This window comes from Zootoca vivipara, chromosome 10 (genome assembly GCF_965207765.1).
Source record: "Zootoca vivipara chromosome 10, rZooViv2.hap1.1, whole genome shotgun sequence".
Taxonomy (NCBI): domain Eukaryota; kingdom Metazoa; phylum Chordata; class Lepidosauria; order Squamata; family Lacertidae; genus Zootoca; species Zootoca vivipara.
This window is the reverse complement of record NC_142593.1, coordinates 16,344,516-16,367,617: the sequence shown is the minus strand read 5'-3', so window position 1 is coordinate 16,367,617 and position 23,102 is coordinate 16,344,516. Positions and strand designations below refer to the sequence as shown.

Here is a 23,102-nt window from a genome sequence, read left to right as displayed (position 1 = left end):
TACCACATTTTGGGGGGAGCCTTGAAAAGTGCTTCTTGAAAAACTGGTTTGCTTCCAAAAAAAGAAAAGCTCATTACAGACTGATTACATTTGAAAGCAGATTAAAACAGATGCAGGAAGTCCTGGTAAAGAGGGTGTGTATCCTAATGGCATTGTGGGTGTGCATTTACCAAGATTGCAATTAGCACTTCCTTCTTCATTCACCTGGGGATGTGTGCAGGGAGGAAAATGGGTGGGTAATTTAATCACAGGGAGGGGTTTTCAAATGGTATCAAGTAGCCACACCCATCTTTGTAGGGGGCAGGGTCTAGAATAAATCTAATTTGAAAGCAGCATGTTGGTGGGTGAACATGAATGATTCCAGGTTGAGAAAAACAACATTTTTTTTGGCTCCAATGGGTTAGTGTGTACACAGCCCAAGACAGAACTCAGAGGAAAACCTGCTCTGTTTTTTTTAGCAGAAAGTAGATTTACTTGGCTACTACTACTGGAAACTGGCCTGTGTACTGATTGAAAGACACTTGGGTGGAAAATACACACATATAAAAAAAACCTGTTCTGAACAAAAAAATGCACTGAATTTTCCATAAGGCTCACCACCGCCATCTAGTGTCACATTGTATATTGCACTTAAAACACACTAAAAACGTTTTATTTGCAGCTGTATAGCTGAGGCCATATATCACTCTAGAAGCCACCTCCCCTCCACACAACCTTTTTGGAGGAAAGTGGCTGTTAAAGTGTGAAACAAGGTGTACAATTCCTAAAAGCGCAAAGCAGACATTTTAGCAGGGGGGGGGGAACATGCAGGATTCTTGGGAAAGAAAATAATGAAGAAGGAAGCGTGACTGAATGATGGTATGAGAGGAGTGGAAAGGGAAAGGAAAGTATTGGAATAACAGGCTGGAACAAAGGAAGCAGAGGTATCTGAAATGGCTCTTTTTGTTATCATTATCTAAAGTCAAATAAACCTATTACATACATTCAAAGCATCCGACAGAACAGGGACCAAACTTACAACTGCAGGGAGTTTACAAAGTTGAAGCAAATATTTTATTGGCATTAACAAAAGCTGCTGTGAAAGCTTGACATAGATATTATTAAAATACAGCAAATGTTGAAAAAAATCTAGATTTTAGAGCTCTTTTATAGAGTTGTTGCCAAGAGTCTCAGGTTGTGTGATACATCTTCTTTCCTGGTTTTTTTACATTGGTTATTCCGATTCTTTTGTTATGTAAAGAAAAAAAATTGGATCAATAAATACATTTTTTAAAAAAAGAAATAACATTTTTGGCTGCACTTGCTTATTGATATTTTGATGTTATTCCAAGATAGAAATTGATCCTAATAGCACAAGATTCCTGTAGCTGGAACGTCTAGAGGAAGTACCAGTCCACAGGGTATTGTGCTGCCTAAAACAAAGCACAAATAGTACCTCCTCTCGCCCATCCAGTACTTTATGAAAATGTATTTTATTTTTCTTTGGGTTTTTTCCCTTGCTTGCTTTAAAGCAGGCATCCCCAAACTTCAGCCCTCCAGATGTTTTGGACTACAATTCCCATCATTCCTAACCACTGGTCCTCTTAGCTAGGGATCATGGGAGTTGTAGGCCAAAACATCTGGAAGGCCTCAGTTTGGGGGTGCCTGCTTTAAAGTCTTTTTGCACCATTTGGACACTGATCCACCTCTTCCCCACCTGAAGTTAGCCACTTCACCTACTTCATGAAAGGACTAGCCTTGACTGGGGAAGGCACATTGTTTACATTTTTAAAAAATAAAATAAAATCTAATCTGTTGGATTAGAGCAGCATACAATTAGCAATGTGGTAACAAATTTTTAGAGGTACTGAAAGGAGACCAGTTTTGAAGGTATGGTAATGGAAAAAGAATTCCTCCTGCATATTTCTCTTCTTCAATCCATGTTTTTGAGAAGGGCTGATTCACAGGAAAACCAAATTGGGGACCACAGAAATTGGTGGGTAGTGCTGGAACCATGGATAGATGGAACCAGTGCTTTTTTTCTATAAAAAAAATGTTTGGGGTACTCTCTTTTTGACTCAAGAAAAACCACCATTCAATAGTTCAAATGGGGAAAAATAAATACAATAAATGGACAAAAGAACACAGAACATGCATTGCTCATATTTAAATATTGCCCCTCAATGAGGCCAAACTTTCATCAGTAAGACACCCCACATCCACATTCCACACTGCTTCAAACATTAAGTGCTCGCTTCCATCTCAGACTCAGGAAACACCGGGAATAGGAAATGAGGCCACCATCGGTGGTAGCAACTGAACTGACGATTCACCATGCTATTCAACAGAACTGGTGATTCACCGTGCTAGAGAAGAAACTATTTTTTTTTTAGTTTCTTCTCCTGTTAGATTCCCAAAATGTTTAGGGGTATGCATACCCCTGCGTACCCCCAGAAAATAACACTGGATGCAACCACCTCTTTTCTTACTCGTCTACCTGTGCAACACCTTCTTTCTCCACCTGCTTCCTTTCCTCCTCTCCCCACCCCTCAAAGCTGGTGCCTGGGTGGGGTGGACAATGGCATGGAAGCACTTGCTCTGAGCCAGGTTTTGGAAGATGGGAGGATGTGTGGTCAACGGTGCATTTATCTCCAATCGTTACCACTCTTTCCTCTTCAGGTACAGAGTCCTAATTCTGGTGGGGTGACTTCTTGCAAATAAACCTTCCCTGACGGGGCAGTAGAACAAAGATGCTGCCCTCTTCTCCCCTGAAACTTCCCAAACCACCACACAGCCCCCCTTTTATGAACAAGTCCAGATTTCCTTTCATTGCATCTGAATGCAGCAAAAAAGCTTGGCTGTTTGATTTCCAGCTGATACACAAGGAGCAGGTCCTGTTCCATTAAAAAAAGTCGAGGACACATATATTCTAATTTTGAGGCAGTTTTAGCCTGAGCCAAGTCGCAGTGGTTTCAAGATACAAAAAAGACATAGCAATACTATGAGATACACCTATCCCTCGCTTTCTGAGGTTTTACCGCCTAAACATTTCCCATGAAAAGGATTGGCCTTAGTGGCTAATAAAAGGCATTTTTATTAATTGGACTGCAGCCCAATAAGGAGCCTGAGGTCTGCAAGCAAAAAATTCCAGCTTCAATCCCTGTAAACATGGTGCTAGTGAAAAACCCTGCCTGAAACCTCAGAGAGCTGCTGCCAGTCAGTGGAGACCAGTGTTTCCTAAACTTGGGTCTCTGGCTGTTTTCGAACTACAGTCCCATCATCATCATTATTATTATTTATTGAATTAGTAGTACAGTTATCCCAAGTATTACTATTATTATTATTTATTGAATTTATATACCGCCCTATAACCACAGGTCTCAGGGCAGTTCACAGAATAAAATCAGAATATAAAACCACAAAATACATAAACAAAATAAAAACAACAACCCAATAACACACACACACACCCAAAAATCCACCACAGTTTAAAAGAGCATAGGATGTCAAACAAATAAACCAAAGGCCTGGTTAAAAAGGAACGTTTTTGCCCGGTGCCTAAAAGAGTATAATGAAGGCGCCAGGAAAACTTTCCTGGGGAGAGCATTCCACAGACGAGGAGCCACTGCATAGAAGGCCCCGTTCTCATGTTGCCACATTCAGACCTATCAAGGAGGAGGCACACGAAGGAGGGACTCAGAAGATAATCTCAGGGTTCAGGTAGGTTCATATAACACAGGGGGGAGACACTATGTAAAAATCGCTTAGAACATTTCTTTGCTCTCTGGCACCATCTGGTGTTGCATGTTTATAACAAATTCAAAACGTTGTTTTTTGACTAACGTAGCTGAGTCCAGAGTCTTATCTGCCTTTGCATCCTAGCAGGAAGCATAAGTTCAGAATCAGTTTCCTTTCTGGTCCTGCCTCACTGCTCCCAATTTTTCCTGGACTTCTAATCACAGTCAAGGGAAGAGGTCATGACTCAGGGTTTTGTGGGCAATTGGTCTGAATACTGCAGAAAGGAGAGTGGTGCCCCTGAATAAGAAGCCGATCAAATTGCAGATAAACAGGTCCAGGGATGTTTGCACCAGGCACCTTTAAAGCTGCTTTGGGGGTGGGAAGAACTAAAAGGGATCGGGTTTTTTTACTGTCTGGATTACCAACTGGACTGCACTTCCTGTCTTCGCAGTAAATGGCTTTGCTATCCCTTCAGTTGAAAGAAACGAGCTATATAGAATCTGTTGTGAAATGTTAAAATGCAACAAACTGTGACAGCACAAATTTTGAGACCACCGCAGAACCTGTAAATCTTTACCTAGACAGACCATTTTTACGATCTGCAGTAATTTAATTCAGCATTTTAACAAGCAAGAAAGTAGCGAAAACAAATGTGTGATTCATTGACGTACTGTCAAAAAAAAAATCTTCTAACAACTCACCCCTCTCTCATAAAGCATGTGGTACAATTGATTAAGAAATTACTATAGCCCTTCGCACTTCCACTGGGACCAGCCTGAGGCCTGGTATACTTCATCTGAAATGAGCAAGATCGGATAGAAGAGATTTTAGAAAGAAAAGAAACACTTCGCCAGACCTGAAAGTGTCACACATGTCCTGCACTAAAGTTTGTTAATTAGCACCCTGCTGTCTGTTAGAATCCTGTGCATTGTTTAGCCTTGGCCCTCAATAGCAATTTCTGAAAATATACTGTATAACGCTCCTGTTTTGTGAGCATGGTGTTGCAGGAAGCACGGGTGATATCTTTGATTCTTTCTTGTGAGAGATTTTGGGGTGACCTGGGCCCTGTTTGAAAGCCAGGGTGGACTCCTCGGCAAGAGCTAGGAAGCTGAGTATTAAAATGAGAAGTACAATATCATTAGTGCTGTATTGATGATTTTATTGTATCTTCATGTTTTTAGTCTGCTGTACACTGCTTGGATAAATTTTATATACAAAACAGTATGGATATGGTCATAAATAAATAAAAAGATGCACTTAACCTTATTAGATGGCTATAGTTTTCCTGCCTTTTAAACAAAAGTCTCTCCACAGCTTCCTGCTGGCAACACTTCCCAGTGAGAAACGGAAATCACCTCCTGAAAATTTCAGAGAAGTTCATCTCCCCCTATCCATAAAGCAGCAGAAAATCACACAGCGCCTTTTTTTTTTTACAAAGGAAAAATATTTCGGGGAAATGGAGTATTTGTCACAGAACCTCCCAACTCCTGTTATAACAGTTCACAATGGGTCTCATTGCCTTTCAGAGAGAAGTTGGAGGGAGGGAGGGACAACACATAACTATGTATAAGATTTATCACATTGCCATCCTAAACATACTCCTATTATTTATTATTTCATAATAAGCATACACCATTTTAATTGTGAAAAGAAAATAAGAACCTCAATGCGGTTTATAAAGAGAATGAAGCAATGAAATCAACAATAACAGCAACTACTTGAAACATTAAAAAAAAGAGCAATAAAGTAAAAACAGATCAACACTTCTCTCTCCCGTCCTCCCTCCTCTCCTCTCTCCCCCTCCCTCCCCCTCCCCGCCGCTCCTCCGCCTGTCTCCCCGCCCACCAGCCCCTGACTCCGCCCACGGAGGAGGGGAGACTGACGGAAGGACCGCCTGGTTTCTCTGCCGTCACGTGACACCGGGCGGGGAGAATGAGGGAAGGGAGGCCAGGATAAAAGGGGCGGGGCAGGCAGGCAGGCCGTCACGTGACCGTCGGCAGCTGCCGGAAATCTCGCGCCTCTGCTCGCACAGGGCGGCGGGGACAGGAGGGGGGTGGGCAAAGATGGCGGCGGAAAGGGAGCCCCCTCCTCTCGGGGACGGCCGGCAGACCGAGTTCGAGGAGCTGGAGGACGGCGAGGACCTCTTCACCAGCACCGTCTCCACCCTGGAGGTAAGGCGCGCCCTTCGGAGGGAGCTGGCGGCCGCCGCTTCCTCGCCCTCGGCCAGCCCGGTAGGCATTGCTGTTGCTGCCCAGCCCCTCTGCGCCTTCCTCGCCCTCCCGCTCCGTCCCCTCAGGACAGGTGCAGCGGCCCCCCAAGGCCACCTTGACCCGGGTCCTCGCGAGCGAGGCGCTTCCGCCCACCTGCCTCCCCAAGCGCCAGGATGCTTCCTTCCACCTGCGCTTGACGTTGCGCGGGCCGCTCCCCTTCCCCATCTGGCCCTGCGCTCCTGCCCCTCCAGAGTCATCCGCACCTTCCTCTTTCTCTGCCCAGTGAAGTCTTGTCACGTCAGCTCTGAAGGCTGCGTCCCCCCCCCCCCTTGCATTTTCTGCTCTATAAAGACCAGGGTTTCCCAAAACTTGGGTTTCCAGCTGCTTTTGGGGCTGCAACTCCCATCATTCCCCAGCTTTGCAGGACCCCCAAGGGTCAGGGATGATGGGAATGGTAGTCCCAAATACAAACCCAAGTTTGGAAAACCCTGTTAGACTGAAACCACTCACTTTAAATATGGTCATAACTCTTCCTCCCAAGAAGCTTTCATTTCACTGGTTAATAGTCAATAGTGTTGTTGGGTGGTATATATGGGCAAGGCTCCCCCCCCCCCCAAGCCAGAACTCGCAGCAACTTCCGGCACCTCTCAGGTGGGCACCATTGCCATTCTAAGAGAATGAGGGAGGCGTTCATGGTGAGTTCTAGAACCTCTTTTTCTAGAAAAAAAAGCACTGTGAATGGACTTTGCAAAGTGTGAATGCCTGAGGCTGCAATCCTGCCCACACTTAACTGGGGTCCCACTGGCTTAAATGGCGCTTACTTCTGAGTAGACATTTATAGAACTGTACTGAAAGACCATGTTGGTACACAATAGCTAGTAGGTGGTGAGTACCATATATGCTTATAAGCCTGTAGCCTTGTGCAGCACACTTGACTTCTGTCTTCAGAGCACCTTTATTTTGATAACTAGCCTATGAAGTCTGTATCTAATATTCCTCGGGAGTTGAAACCTCTGCATAGGTACAGTTCAGCTTGTTAATGTTTGTAAAGCAACGTGCTTCCTTTGATTTGTCAGCAGTAAGGGATTTCTCATTCCAGTCCTGGCCCTGTTTCCACTGTGCACTTGGTGAAAAACATACGGGGAACAATCTGTCACAAAATGAAGTGTTGCTGTTTTGTTGGACAATGCTTCCTGTCCCTGAACTTTAAGAAGGCCAGGGACAGTAAGTTTGTTTCCAGCTTATCGTGCTGTGTCAGTGATATACTGTGAGGTTGTTTTTAAAATAGCAGAGAGGCTGCTTTTGGAGAGCAGCCGAATGCTTTTAAATGTAGTATGAAAGAAATAGTTTTCAAAACTAATTATTTGTGAACCGTTTTAATCTGCACCTCAGTTACTAAGTGCTTCTCACAGCAGTTAAAGAGAGTTCTCTGTAGCATAAAACCCAACCATAAACCACAGCAGTTCAGGCACTGGTAACTTCAGTATTGGATTATTCCCATGAACTCTCTGTGGGACTTCCCTTGCTTTTGTCCTGGAAATGGAAATGGCAGATAGTGAGAGATGCCACAGTATGGCTGCTGACATGAGTAAGTCACTTTCAACATATCACACCTTCAGAGATCTGCACCGGTTTCTAATTTGTTACCAGGCCAAGTTCAATTAGTATGGGAATATACTGTAAAGCTTTTAATAGCTTGGGGCCAGTTTACTTGTTGGATCACCTTATCCCACATGTGCCCACTTGACCACTTTTATCTGCAGAACTGGCACTCTTACAGGTGTCACATAATACTCATTTTGTAGTTGGAAGAAATTGATCTTTTAATATGGTGGCACCTTGCCTGTACTGTTTCGCTTAAAACATTTTTGTTTAGGCAAGCCTATCCAAACTTGCAATTCTTGTAAACCATTTAGAGATTTTACTAGAACTAAGTGGTGTATAAATTTAGTTAAATAAACACTGAAATATGAAAGGCAGCAAAAACCAGAAACCATTTTGATAGCTAGTGCTAGTTGTCTAGAAGAGTAAATGTGCACATTTCCACATGTGTGGAAGTTCTGCCTTTGGAACCTACTCTCTTGTTCTAGATGAATCATCTAGAAGTAGCTTTTTATTGGAGCAACGCTACAAACTGAGAGTGAAACAGCTGGAATTGAGGCTAATGTCGATCTCTGCAATGGAATATAATCAATGCACTCCTGGTGCTGATAAAAGGCTCTGACTTAGAGGGCATTAAGATGAAAGTACTATTAATATGTGGTCGATTTCATATCTGGCAGTCTTGATTTTGGAACTAACTTATGCCCTGATGCTTATTGCTGGGAGAGGTGATGTTGTTGTTGCTAAGATATATAGCTGAGAGGGGACCAGGTCACTTACACTGTACAAGATAGATAATTTATTATGGTCGGAGACCAGCATATAAAACACACTTGGGGGTACAGTCCCAAAAGGAACACAAACATTTAAAACATTGAACAACAGTAAATTTAAAATTTATAAATGCGATAAGCGTATAGACACTAAAAACTTTGAGATAAGCTACTGCAGAGACGTGACCCAGAATCACCCGAGGGACCGAGTTTGGGGAATTTCTTGATGAACTAGTTTGGATCGGGGGATGGTCTGCGCCTACAGATCTGTACACAGAATCTGGGTTGTCTTTTGATCTTTGCCTAACAGGAGAAGATCGAATTTTTGCTTTTCCGGGAGGTCGGCAAGCCTCACCAGCAGGGGGTCAATGGTCTCACTATGTGCCTCTTCATAAAAAGGACATCTAAAAAATCAGTGCTTTGGACTTCCTGTCTCCCCCAATGAACAGGCACAAATTCTCTGAGGATATGGGACTTTTTTAAAGGATCCTTCCAGGACGGTGAGGGCAAAGCCAAGGTTCTGGCGAGAGTAAAAGCCCTCCTTGCATTTTTGGATACTAGAAAGAAGAGATATGCTGCCAGTGCGGCTATCTCTCTCTCGATTTCTCCAGTTTTATAGTTGGGCACCTTGAGCAATCCTGTTGTCTCTCTGTGTCTATGATTCTTTGCCTAACCATAGCTTTTGCTTGGTCAACCCCAGACTTAGAAGGGCTTGAGGGGCAAAACCCAGTTTCTGAAGGGTGTTCAGGACTGCTGTCTGCCAGCCTGACTGGAACTGGTCGCAGAGGATCCATGGGGCTGTTCCTCGGGGGAGCAGATTCAATAACAGCCATTTGTAGATTGATGTTAGGCAGATACAAGCCTCCACTCTCATCATCCCTGTTTCTAGTCTGACCCATGCGTTTGAAACACATCTGGGGGCTTTTAGGAGAGCTCTAAGAAGTTTGGATTGAACTCTCTCAAGGGGGGAGAAAGCAGAGGAAAGCGGGCCCAGAAAGGATACATAGGGGAGTTGTGCCAATGTTTTGGCTTTGTATAATTTTAGGGCCGCGGGGACGAAGAAGCCCCCTTGGGCTCTAAAGAATTTAAGAATACAGTTTGCGGGGTTTTCCGCAGAGCTCCCAATGGAGTTTATGTGAAGTGTGTTGGTTCCTGAAGCCTGTACCACCATTCCTTGGTACTTATAATTTGTGACTTGTTCTAATTTATGGCCTTGAAGTTCCCAGCTTCTAAGCCAGGCGTCCCCAAACTGCGGCCCTCCAGATGTTTTGGCCTACAACTCCCATGATCCCTAGCTAACAGGACCAGTGGTCGGGGAAGATGGGAATTGTAGTCCAAAACATCTGGAGGGCCGAAGTTTGGGGATGCCTGTTCTAAGCTTTGGTTTTCCCCAAAAGCGAGTATCTTAGTTTTTTGATAATTAATTTTGAGACATTCAATTTCACAGTATGCTGTGAGCTTTCTTAATGCTCTTTTGAGTCCAATAGGGGTTCGAGATAGGATTGCCGCGTCATCGGCATATAACAGAACCGAAATATGCCGATTTGTGAGCTTCAGGGGGTGGAATTCTAAGTCACTGAGTGTAGATACTAAGTTATTTAAATAAAAATTGAATAGTAGAGAGGCCAAAAGGCACCCTTGCCTGGCTCCCTTGAAGGTTTTAATGGGTTCTGTTAGGTGTCCTAGGCTCTGAGAGTCCTGTTTGCATGCAGAGCCTGAATTAAGAACAGAAGCCTTCTATCTATAGTAGTACCCTGTAGTCTGTCCCAGAGTCTGGTTCTGGAGACTGTTTCGAAGGCTGCTTTTAGATCTACAAAGTTGGCGTATAGTGAGGCCTGCCCTCCTCACCTATACAGTTACTGCCCCCATCTCACATACTAGGCCTTGGAATTCTGCTGTGCGAAAGACTAAATAGCGCTGTGACAGTGTTGACTTGGTCGGGCAGGTACTTCCTTAGGATTACTGAAATAATGGAAATTTAAAAAAAATTGAATGATAAATGTCAGTTTCTCTTTTGCTTTGTATAAAAAGTTGGCACTTTGTTATGAGAGGCTCGATCCCTGATAAAGTTTCTGTGAGGAGTTCATCAGGAGTAGCTGTGCTTTGCAGTTTTACATGTTTGTGTGCAAAAAGGCATTGCTTGTGATGTTACATAGAGTTCTGTCTTTCTTGTCTACAAAGCCACTTTAGGATTTCTTTCAAAGTACCTTACTGGTACAAAGTAACTTACTGGTACTGACCAATTTCTTCATGAAGAGTTTACAGACACAACACTGCCTACTACAGTGACTAAGCACTGTGCAAATATTTTCTACAAAGAAAAAGAACCTCCCAGGAACAGTTCATTCATCATGCTGGTGGTGTGATTTTTCTCCCTGGGAGGCTGAATTGTGCGGGCACCAAGATGCACACTTAACTACTTATATGAAGTGCCTTTTATATGACTTGGGTCAACAGTAGCTACTCCAAAGAAATGGCACAGTAATGTGTTGCTTCTGTTACTTGTTTACAGTTGTCTTAAGTCCTGTGGTGGCCTTTTAATGCAAATGCTAATTGTGAATCTGGTACCCACATGCCTTGCCTTCCTGAATAAATTATACACTTCTACTTAACTCATCTTTTGTCCTGCACACTTAACTTACTAACTGCTCCACGTGTCCATTGCCTCTTCTGGGTGCTAGGTGCTTCTGGGTGACTGCTATTTAAGAGTTAGCAATGAAACATTTTTTGTTCTTGTGCAGCTTACCTGGAGGTGAATGATGGGGCCTCTCTTTAGCTTGGCAAGTGTGCAAAATGTCCTACACGCTAGCTAGAAGAATGTGCTGCTTCCTGCTGCACCCCGTGCATTCTGTCTTGTTCATTCTGTGCTGGGCCTCTTGAAATCTGATGTACACTCTCGTGGTCCCTTCCAAATCTGTGATTCTATTGAGTACATGTAGCATCTCTCAACATGGCCAGAAAGATCCCATCTAAGTGCTAGAACTTGGAGTAACCCAATAAAACGGAGGGACAGATTGGAATACTACTTCAGGCAGTGCATACTGATAGTTTGTTTCCTTTCCACAATAGATTATTATGATCGCTAGTTTTAGTAGCTTGAAAATGGGATTAGTCATTGATAGGCAAAGTCATTGCAGATGGGTCTATTCATGTAGCCAAGGGGGGCAGCTCCTCCTCCTAACTAAATAACAATCAATACAAATCTGAGGTTCTGGTCCCTCTAACAAAAGCCTCCCCCCTCTAACAAAAATCCTGGCTACGCCCATTGTCTATTGCCACCGACCTGTCTGACTAGCCTGTTCCTCCTTAGTCTCTAGCAACAGCCAACCACTCCAAATGGGAATGAATAAGGAGAAGCCCTTCCACTTCTCTGTTTTGACCTATTTCTGCTCCATATTAATTTGTTAGCAGTTTTGAAAAATTGGACTATAAATAAATGATAGATATATGGAACCTCTGTTTTCAGATGTAGCATGACAAGTTTTTGGAGGGTGGGTCAGATGTAATATGTCAGGTGTTATGCATTGCTTTTGTAGGTATCAGGCTAGCCACTGTTGGAAATAGGATGCTGAACTTAATGGAACTGGGTCTTGATCCATTTGAGACAACTTAAAATGTTAGACTACAAAGTAGCAGTAGTAATAGTAGTGGCATCTGTAAATGAGACATTAGCCATACAGCGGGGTCCTCACATTTGTAAAATGGTTTGAAAACCTGTAGGGTCACTTTGAACCTTGCTTTGGAATATTTTTGTACCGCAAGCTTTTTGTACCATAATTAGCAGTAGCTTAATAGATGGACAGTTTGCAGCCAGATATGTGCTGATATACTTGAAGGTTGTACTCTTTCGATGATGCTTTTTCCAAATAAGTCTTCATATAATTACAGCCTTGGAAGGCTTTATGCCAGGACATGCTAGTTCTAAAGTTCGGGTATTTTGCCCCTTGGGAATTGGGCCCAAGGAGGAGCTTTCAGAAAACAGTCATTTTATAAATATTAGTAAACTTAAGTTATATTCAAAACAGTAAGTGAATATTTATGTTCCAGGCGTATTTAACATGGGGTTATCGTGAAGAGGAAACAGTTGTTGAGAGATCCCCTGAAAGGTTAATGTTTCCTTAGTACATTGTTATCCTATAACTGCTAGGAAATGGAAATTGCTGGCATGGTTGCTTCTACATGCTGGTTTTTTTTCATGTTATGTGCTTGCAAATGATAGCATGTGCTGTGATTGCTTCATAAGTACTGATGCTGTTCTTCTCAACTGTTTGCTTCTTTCAACAGTCAAGCCCTTCATCTCCAGAGCCAGCCAGTCTTCCTGCAGAAGACATCAGTACAAATTCTAATGGCCCAAAGCCTGCAGAAATCATACTAGATGATGACAGGGAAGACCTTTTTGCTGGTAATGTTCTCCCTCATATTTTTTTTAAATTTTAAAATGATATTTCAGATAGCTTTTAATGAAAAACATAATTTTGGAAGTCATTACAATGTACAATTTCTAGAGAACTGGGATTTGGAGCTTTGTCATAGGAAAGAAATTGAATTACATTTTTAGAACTGCTTTGAATCAAAGACTCAGGCTTGTGAACAGTTTCATACTTGCCTTCGAGCAAAAGAAGGGATTGAAACACTTGAAATCAGTTTGATCTCAATATATATTCTAACATGATGGACATCAGCTAACAAGCAGATAACATTCAGGAGAGAGTTGTATAGCCTTGAAGGGTAACAGTAAACTTTGGCAGGCTTGGTTCATACTCAACAACAAATCACGGTTCTTCGCTGCAAGATTGAGCCTGCTTGAGCCTCAGGCTTGTTTGCTTTAAGAAGTCCTTTATGTGTACAAAGTGGGTATTGAAAGCATTTGCTTACCTCTTTGAACTATCCACTGTTTTGTCCAAACCTTGGGAACCACAGTTGAATCTTGGTTTGTTCTCTGAGTTCAGACATGCTTTCAGAAATGAAAATCGAAGCTTCTGATATCTTGTCATGACTGAAGAAGTGGTGAGAGGATGTGCATGAGCATAGTTCTCCTCATGCAAACTGTTCTTCAAAATGGCAAACCATGGTTTATTGTGTCTTGCTCATAGTTTTACTCTATAAATATTTCAATCTGAAATGTCCTGTGCTGGCCTACCTGAAACTGTAGGTTAATTAAACTGAGTTAGTCAGTTAAATGAGCTTTACTTGCACATAGTCAATGATACAAATTACACTTTATGGGATTATCACCTGCTTTAGACATTCCTTTCACCCCACTTAAAGCTTGAAGGCATAGAGAAAGAGAGAGCAGACCTGCTTCTCCAAAGCTATGATGCTAATTTTCATTTTTCTCTCTATGCTAAACTAATAGAGGGAGAAAATGCAGCCAAATGCCCAAGAGTATTGCATTATGAGTGCTCCAGGAACAGCTATAGCCAGGAACAAATGCTCTACTATGCGCCTGCCTCTCTAGATTTACTTCTGCCTTAAAGTCTGGAGCCCTTAAAGCCAAGATGCAGCCCATCATAATAGATGTGCTTGGCCAATAACAAATACACCTTGAGTAATTTCCTCTTCAGTTGCTTGCTGGGGGAGTTTGTCATTCATCTTGGTCAAGGCAAAACACAAGAAATCACACTGCTTAATACATGTGTGTACACACACACACACACACACACACACACAATCAAAATCACATATTTAGCTAAACTTTGTTTCTAGAACAAGCCTAAGTAAAACTTTAAAAGCTCAGGTACTCAGATGTATGAAAAAGTTATGTTTGTTTTGAAGTAGTTTCTTGCTATCCCTGTTTACTTGATCTTTGTGCTATTCTGCATAACTCCCTGTCATTTTTGTGTTCGAAATCTTTTGGGTAAGTGGTTATTTGACTGAATTGCCAGTAATCCAGCTTGGTAGAACTAGTGTTTCAGATACACTATAACACGAGAAAACTGTTGTTATTCCTAAAGGAGTTAAAATTCAAAATTGTATTTTAATCGGGAATAAGTGGTCTTTTCCCACAATCCCCATGAAACATAATGTTCAGTCACTTAGCTTAACAGCCGGAAGAAGCTGCATGGTACGTAAAAGTACTTGGTACATTTGCCCACTACAGTGCATCACATTGAGAAGTGAGCTAACCCTTGCTTGATGGCTGTTACCTCCTTGATGTTAATGGTATCCAAAGTACAGGTTGTAACTGGCCAGAATTAGCACTAGTGGGAAACTTGTAACTTTCTTTTAACTAATGGAAACATTTAATGGAGTTCCTAGTCAAGCATTTGCCTGAATATGTGTTGGCTAAAAGGAGGGAGGGGGCAGAGCTGTGCAGCCACTGCAGTCAGGCTAGGATTGGTGTTGTATTCTCAAACCATCTTGCCCCGGTGAGCAACCCGACCGCTTCACCAGCTGATGTTTCCAAACCATCTTCAGAGACAGCCCCACACATAATGCACCGCAGTAATCTGACCTAGAGCATAGACAACAGAAGTTAGGCCATCCCTGTCCAGATGGGAATGCAGCCGGGCCACCAGCCGAAGCTGATGGAAGGCACTCTGTGCCACTGAGACCACCTGAGCCCAAGCAACAGCAGTTAATCCAGACGCACCCGCTCGGTCTTATCCGGGTTGAGCTTTGGTTTGCTGGCTGTCATCCAGTCAGTTACTTAGGCGACACAACGGTCCAGCACATCTGCTGTCCCACCTGCAGATGTAAAGCAGAAGTGGAGCTGTGTGTCATCAACTTACTCCAAAACTTCTTAGAATTCCTCTTCAACATCTAAAGGCCTAAAGCAGAGCTAGCAGTTGTGGGGGCACTGTGGATGGGGCTTATGCGCAGCAACCTCCTGTGCCCTACTTCTATCCCAAACACATTCAGGCAAATTCCTAAAGGCGCTTTGACACTAACTACAACCCTGATGTTCTCTGGAAAATGTATTTTTTGCCTAATACTGCCTTGAGATCAGGTGTTACACAGCATAGCATAAATGAGAGAGATGGCACAATCAATAAAGGGGATTGTGAATCTCTCTTGCTGACCACAATAGTCTCAAAACTCTCTGGGGTGTGTGCTCCTGAGATGCATGAACATTTCTCATTCTTTTTTTATCTAGAAGCAACAGAGGAAGTTTCTCTGGACAGCCCGGAAAGAGAACCGATACTTTCATCCGATTCTACTCCAGCTGTTACACCTGTTACACCAACCACACTAATAACACCCAGAATGGAGTCAAAAATAGTGGTGGCTCCAGTGGACTTTGACAGATCCAGGGAAGAGGTAATGAATAACTTAGTGAAACACTTCTATTAAGCTGATGAACATTCTGTGTCCTTTAAAACATGGGGTGGGGGAAGGGCGTTGTTGATTTGCTTTTGTTCCTGTTTAATATTTTATTTTCAGTTTTTATTATGTATTTTTATGTTGCAAACTGCCCTGAGATCTTTGGGTGAAGGGCAGTACACACCTCTATGTGTGTGTGTGTGTGTGTGTGTGTGTGTGTGTGTGTGTGTGTGTGTAGTCTCCTATGTGTGTATTATATAAAATATAATTTGTAACTGGCTTAACTGATATTGGTAACTACTGTTACAAATAGAAATAGTTCTTGCCGATTAAGGCAGCTCCAGCAGCTGTCAAAATGATTCTTGCATTTAACAAGCCTTGTGCTCATGCACTCTATTCTTACATCATTCCTTCTCTCCGCCTTCACATTGTGTGCACTAGAGTTAGCGTTAATTGAAACTCTGTTTCTTCTGAAGACTATCCGCTAACTATGGTCTGCTAATGAGACAAAGGATGGTGGCTTATTAAATCATGTGCATCCAAACCCAGGCCTCAAGGGAAAATGAACAGCCGCATCATGGTCACAGGACAAGTCTGGGACCGAGAAGCATTGGAAGTTGGAAAGGATTGCATTGCTGTGTAATAGTCAGAATAGTTCAGTCCAAATTGTTTGCAATTTTAGCAATATTTATTTGCTTGAACAATGAAAGCAGGCACCCCTTAAACTCTCACAATGGTGCTTCGGTGTAGAAGGGGTTGCTGCAATGTTTATATCAAAATCAAAGTCTCCTCAACTCCCCCCCCCCCCCGAAGTGTTTTTGAACTGAGTGACCTAATTACAACACTTAAAGGTAAAGGGACCCCTAACCATTAGGTCCAGTCTCTGGGATACCAACAACGACTCTGGGGTTCCGCCTCTGGGATACCAACAACGACTCTGGGGTTTACTGGCCGAGGGAGCACCGTACAGCTTCCGAGTCATGTGGCCAGCATGACTAAGCCGCTTCTGGTGAACCAGAGCAGCACACAGAAAAGCCCTTTCCCTTCCCACCAGAGCGGTACCTATTTATCTACTTGCACTTCATGCTTTCGAACTGCTAGGTTGGCAGTAGCTGGGACAGAGCAACGGGATCTCACCCCATCGTGGGGATTCAAACCACCGACCTTCTAATCAGCAAGCCCTAGGCTCTGTGGTTTAACCCACAGCACCATCTATCCCTTTAATTACACTTGCTTAGGTTCATATGAGCAATAACTGTGTTGAGCAATTATAACTGTTCAGATGAATCTTCCAAATCTCCTGATTTCGTCTTCTTTTTTCCTTCTTTTATGTTGGAATATGTGGCAATACGCTTAATTTTGTTCTATAGTATCGACTGTTCTAATAACTTTCTTATGGCATATTAACTAGCTACGGTTACTAGCTAGCATTGGGTTATTGGCTCAACCATGAATTCGAAAATTAGTGTTTAGGCTTCCAGAGTTTGTGACTAGACAGTAGTTTGATCAAAACCTTGTTTTTCTTTCTTTCTAGATTGAGGAAGAAGCTAATGGCGACTTGTTTGATATTGAAATCAATGTGTCAGATCCAGAGAAAGTTGGTGAGTGAAAACACTATACATTGCAGAAAAACGGAATCAACTTTTTGTGGATCCTCTTTTTATATAGCCCATCTTAGAATAAATGTTCATCGCATAAAGAGTGAAATGCTGAAAGAGATACTGAAGGGCTGATTTGTGTGTTTGTTTTACAGGCGATGGTATGAATGCATATATGGCATACAGAGTAACAACAAAGGTAACCTGTTGTAATGGCAACAGTGCAGAATTTTGGCTGTCATGGAATACATAAATGCCGAATGTTTTAAAATGACCTCTTCTGTGTTTTTAGACATCTCTGTCCATGTTTCACAAAAACGAATTCGCTGTTAAAAGAAGATTCAGTGACTTTCTTGGCTTACATGCCAAATTAACATCCAAATATCTGCATGTTGGGTATATTGTGCCTCCAGCTCCAGAAAAAAGTATTGTAGGTAAGTATAGGCGTGGTTATTTTGCAGGCAGCACAGGGAATGTGTTACTTATACTTGAATGAGTCTTGGGGGGTTATATACTGCTCTGATGGTTGAATTAGATTTTGAGCTTGCAGAAAACCTACCCATTTTTTGTGCACAGGAATTGTTAGCCCAGTGTTCTCCAAACAGCCCCTGCCATTTAAACTTGATGAATAAAGTAAATCAAGGGCATTGTTCCATCTAATAGTGAACTTACCGTGTTTCTCATATTATAAGACACGTCTTATATTTATTTTTTCCTCAAAAAAACACACTATGGCTTATTTTCAAGGGATGTCTTATTTTTTTCCTCCTCCTCCTGCCGCGGCCGGCATTGCTGCTGCTCCTATCACTATGTCTTATTTTCGGGGTATGGCTTATATTCCTTGAATGCTTAAAAATCCTGCTATGGCTTATTTTATGGGGATGCCTTAAAATATGAGAAACAGGTAGTGCCTATGAGTCAACAGCAGTGGTTTGCAAACGGAATCGTAGAATTGAAAACGACCACAAGGGTCATTGAGTCCAAACCCCTGCAATGCAGGAATATTTTGCCCAACATCTTGAACCCATGACCCTGAGATTAAGAGTCTTATGCGCTACTGGGCTCTGAACAAGGCCACTAAGGGAAAAAAAGAGGGGTACTAGGGGAATCTCAAGATTGTGTTTGTATCCGGCATAAATTGGTGTGCGTCCTGTTGGCTACATTTCTAAATTTCTTTAAGACGTCCTTCCAGTCCCTAAGAGTTCTTCTTAAGCACCTCTTGTCATCAACATAGTCTTTTCTTTATGTAGGAATCTAATTCTGGTGTGTGTATTTATTTGTTTAGTATATTATGTTCTCTCTTTCTGTATGTTTATGTTGTGAACCACCCTGTGATCTTTGGGTGAAGGGGGTGGTATACAAATAAATAATAAAGTAATAACAAAATTGAAAGCAATAACCCTTCCCAACACAGCCCAGTGACTGAGCATGCTCATTCTTCACCAAGAGTTACTGGTGTCAGTAGGAAAAGAAAAGCAGTGGAGGGAGAATAGATTGGCTTGTTTGAGCCTCTTACGGTATCTGAGAGGAAAGGAAAGGCTGGCACTCTTAACAGGAGTGCTCCTGCTAAAGTGTTAGATTTATCTCAGCATTTTGTTTCAGGACCTACTTCTTGCCTACAATAGAAAAGCACCTTTTAGTGATGTTATGAATGGCCCTGGACTTTTCCAAACTCAAACAAATATTCACTACGTCTTATAACCTCAGTTATAAGTCATAATCCCCTCCATTTTTTTAATGCAATAAAGATTAATCTGGAAGGTGATCTGAAGAAGAGCTGCCCCAGTGAAGTCTATATGCCACGTTCTTTAGGAAATGTAAAACCGCATATATTTGCTAAGCAGAGTGGCATCCAATACTTGCTGTCTGTCAGCAGAATGGACTTGGGCAAAACTGTAAAGGTTTTAACATGAGATAGATAAATGGTAAACCGTGGACTGGGTTTTACAGATGTGATGCCAAACTCACAGCAGCTTTTCAAATGTATTTTTGGGGGGTAACTTTTAATAGTTTCATTTACCTTTTGTGACTGAGAAATAAGTCATGAAGTTCAGTTAATGAGCTACATCAAAGTGTAAAGTCTTTTGTCGCTTTCTTCAAAGGCATGACTAAGGTAAAAGTAGGCAAGGAAGATTCGTCATCTACAGAATTTGTAGAAAAAAGAAGAGCATCACTAGAAAGGTAATTTATACTTTCAGCTAAATTAAGTGGGAATCTATGTAAATTTTAAGAGACACATGCTAAAATTAAAACTTCTAAATGCTGCTGTGAACATGTAGAAATATAATATTCTTCAGGTGATAAATACTGCAGCCAGAGATATCTTGATATAGATTTTATTGGATAGACTTCAAGTACGCTATCTACTTTTCACAGGAGTGCTCCAAGTATAGGCCATGGGTACATGCAATAACTTTTTTTAAAAGCTTGGTACATCATCCCCTCATGCTAGTAGACCATTTTTTCACTGCAGTGAATGAAAAATTGCAATATGTAAACATTTTCTTGTGTATCCATTGTTTAATGGTGGCTTCTTGCCTTCCAAGGTTTATCTAGCATTCTGGGACTGTCCTTTTTCTGTATGGGGAGATCACCAATGTTTTACTCCTAAGGAAGACGTGTCCATTCAGCTTTTCAGTCGTTTCAAGTCTAATCCTCCATAGCAGGCAATTCTATTGGGATTCTCAATTAAAAGTTATTCTTTAATGTTGCTGTGATGATGCATCTTATGGAATTTGTTTTTGGAACCCATAAGGTCATAAAGTTTGACGTTTTCCTGCGAAGGAAGAAGCGGGTCGGCACTCTTCTGTATCTGAAGAATTTTCACATACCTGGTCCTGTTGTAGACAAAAGCTATTAATGTTCAGTGGCACTGTACCTCCCTCCCCCCCCAAAAAAAACCCAACCTAAGGTGCAATTTTCCTGCTATTTGGAAAACCAGGCTATCTCTATGGGACTCTTTTTTGGACACTTGCTGTAACTATTTGAAACCTCGCACTCATTTTGCAGTTAATATAACTGTGACACAATGGCTGGAGTCTTCCTGCGTATGTATTCTGCTATGTGATGAGCTGCAATGTTTATCCATTGATCAAAATTTGCCCCTTTTTGCTTTCCGTAAATGGTTTTTAAAATTACTGTTCTTACCATTCTCACAGGCAAACTGCACTTCTAAGCTAGAGTATGTAAATTAACCATGTCATATCATGTATGTATGTATGTATGTATGTATTATTATTTATATATTTATGTATATCCTACCCTTTCCCCTTAGAGGACTCAAGGTGGCTTACATATAACAATAAGAACCACATTTTGATGACAGAAATTGATTCCCCCCCCCATATGTTACATTTTATGGTCCCCTGATTTAGTTGCCATTGAGGAATCAACTCATAGTTGGGATGGTAATCTGAATAATTTTCAGCACCTTCCAATCGTACAGTTCTGTAATCACAGAGATCTACTTGACTGGACTGTTCTGCCGCAGGAAGCATCCTTTATGTCCTAAACAGTCATTTAGAAGGATGGTGAAATGCAAATTGTCCATGGGGCGGGATTGAACAAATGTTCCATTTCCCTCCTTTGATGATATAAAATTCCCCTGTGCCCTGTTGAGAATCTTGATCATCTTAGTAGGAAAAGTATGCAGAGCTGTTGTGGAAGCTATTAAAGCCAAACAGGCTACTAGATATCAAAGCAGCAATGGCATAGGACTCTTATGTATAAATAATATGCAGCTGTGCCTGCCCTATCATAAAAAGGATGTAATAGCCTGGTTAGCACAACACTGTGCAGAAGCCCAATGTGTGGGCTTCTGGAGAGGACCCCACAGCTCATTTGATCTTCCCTAGTCATTTTGTCCCATGCTAAGCCAAGGTTTGGTGTGACATGGTGGCTGTCCCCAGGCTTGACATTTAAGCTCTCTCCTTGCTACCCACAAGCTGCTGCCAAAGATTGGTTAATGCTTTCTTGGAAATGAAAATATAATTTGGTGGATAGGACAAGCATAGATTCACTAAGGGAGATGGGGAGCCAAACTCCTGCATCTTGCTCCTTGTTGAGGACCGCTTAAGGAGGTGGGCTTAAGTGTAGCAGGAGACAGTATAGGCTTCCTGGAGAGAACAGGCTAGACTGGCTGTCCTTGGCTTTCATGCAAGCAGAGAAGGTGGCTTTGGTTTGTGCTAGTGAGAAGAGTTTTAATTCAATTGACAAGAATGTGTGACCCTTCATTCCCCCAAACCAGGCTTCCTCAACCTCGCCCCTCCAGATGTTTAGAGACTACAGTTCCCATAATCCCTGACCACGGGTCCTGCTAGCTAGGGATCATGGGAGTTGTAGGCCAAAAACATCTGGAGGGCCGAGGTTGAGGAAGCCTGCCCCAAACCAACCTAAATTGCCCCCGAGCTCTTGAGAGTCCTGAGCAGTACAATGTACAAATCAGGTTAGTGCTGGTGAGCGGAATACCCTCTCATAGAACTCACTGAAAGTCTACAGCCCATTTTGGTGTTTGGCTTTGAAGTTAGCTGCCCTCACTGTTGGTTAAATGAAATGGGGTCAGAACTAATGCCCTCACTGTTGGGGTATCCTCTGATTTCAGAGACTGGGGATCTATATTTTTTCGCCAAAAAATAGATGTTCTTTCCTAAGAAAGCCTTTTTTCTGACCACCCTGTCTTATTTATTTATAAAAGCATTTTACATTGCTGCTTCATATTCCTACAAATGAACCAGAAGAAAGGCAAATAGATGCACCAAGAATAATCTACCCTAACATTTAGGGTGTGCTTTATGAAGAATGGCATGGAGAGGGTATTCTGAAGCTTCTGGAACTGACTTCTGTGGAAGGCTATCTGAATCACTTTTAACTCTGAAAAGCAGAATTCTTCCTGTTGCAGCTCCTTTCATATCATTTCCAGGAACACTGGATGCCTTAAGAGTTGATATTCAAAGATAATGTTACTTAGAGGAAGAAAGCTATTTTGCATGCTCCTGTTGTGCATTCTGTGTTGCGCAAACCTGGCTTACAGTGTTAGTTTTTAAGTCATATAGATACACAATACTATGAACATGACATTGCTTAAATCATCCTTCTCTTTTCTGTTTAGTGCTCTGACCTTTTGTTGGGGGGCAGATGGGTGGGAAGCAGGCAGGCTATTTGCGTCTATTAATTGCTTGCTGGCAAACTTGATATTTTAGGCAAATGCTCATCCTTAATTGGTAGTCTCCGCAGAGAGGCAAAGGATTGAAGGGGCATTGAGACTGAACTATCCTCTAAACATTAGAGGTAACCATCTTAATGCACACTTAAAGCACATTGTCTGCCTGCTAAAGAATGGCACTGCTGCCGGCATGCTTTCTGTGCATGGCAAACATTTTTCAGTATTGTCAGGAACATTAAATGTTATCTAATTTTTAAAACCATAGGTATCTACAACGAACAGTAAAACACCCAACCTTGTTACAGGATCCTGATTTAAGGCAGTTCTTGGAAAGTTCTGAGGTATTTAAATTATCCTATTTTTCTTTCAACCTACAAAGATGCTTTGCACAAAGGAAACATTCTCATCATATATGGAAATCTGGTCCTCCTATTCATAAATTTCAGTTGTGCCCTCAAAATAGGAATTGAATGACTTCAAGCTACAAAAAAAATAAGTTGCCAGACATTTGATCTAGTGCAAGGCAAGCGAGAGCATCAATTCTCTCTGGCTTTTATGAGATTTAACTTGACTGATCTCTCTGTAAAATAGGGGCATTATCTCAAAACTCACTAGTTTGAGACATGGAAGCTAAATAGACTGGATCCTTCTACCACAACCATATAAATATTTTGCAGTCCGCTATGTACGGTAATAATTAGTTCATGGATAGAGGACTTCAGTCACCAGTGCTGTCAATCTGGCACCTTTCATGTGCAAATGGAAATCTCTCTTAAAA

General features: G+C 42.0%; 1 protein-coding gene and 1 long non-coding RNA gene across 4 annotated transcripts in view; one reads left to right on the top strand and one right to left on the bottom strand.

The window, feature by feature from the left end:
* Window positions 1-1,088: 1,088 nt before the first annotated feature.
* Window positions 1,089-6,153, bottom strand: LOC148684380 (uncharacterized). 2 transcript variants are annotated; one of them, XR_015945991.1, is made up of 3 exons: window positions 6,081-6,153; window positions 4,419-4,513; window positions 1,089-1,224 (listed from the first exon to the last, which is right to left on the bottom strand). It is a non-coding gene; the product is annotated as an uncharacterized LOC148684380 (long non-coding RNA). The 2 variants fall into 2 exon arrangements; XR_015945992.1 differs by lacking the exon at window positions 6,081-6,153 and adding an exon at window positions 4,980-5,097.
* SNX2 (sorting nexin 2) overlaps window positions 5,762-23,102 on the top strand; it is a 30,101-nt gene continuing 12,760 nt past the window's right edge. For both annotated transcript variants that reach the window (XM_035099883.3, XM_088652711.1), the window contains exons 1-8: window positions 5,762-5,888; window positions 12,587-12,704; window positions 15,399-15,562; window positions 17,100-17,166; window positions 17,319-17,362; window positions 17,456-17,597; window positions 19,266-19,344; window positions 22,590-22,665. In XM_035099883.3, coding sequence (XP_034955774.1) covers window positions 5,781-5,888; window positions 12,587-12,704; window positions 15,399-15,562; window positions 17,100-17,166; window positions 17,319-17,362; window positions 17,456-17,597; window positions 19,266-19,344; window positions 22,590-22,665 — 798 coding nt within the window. In that variant the 5' untranslated portion in view covers window positions 5,762-5,780. The remainder of the gene's footprint in view (window positions 5,889-12,586; window positions 12,705-15,398; window positions 15,563-17,099; window positions 17,167-17,318; window positions 17,363-17,455; window positions 17,598-19,265; window positions 19,345-22,589; window positions 22,666-23,102) is intronic.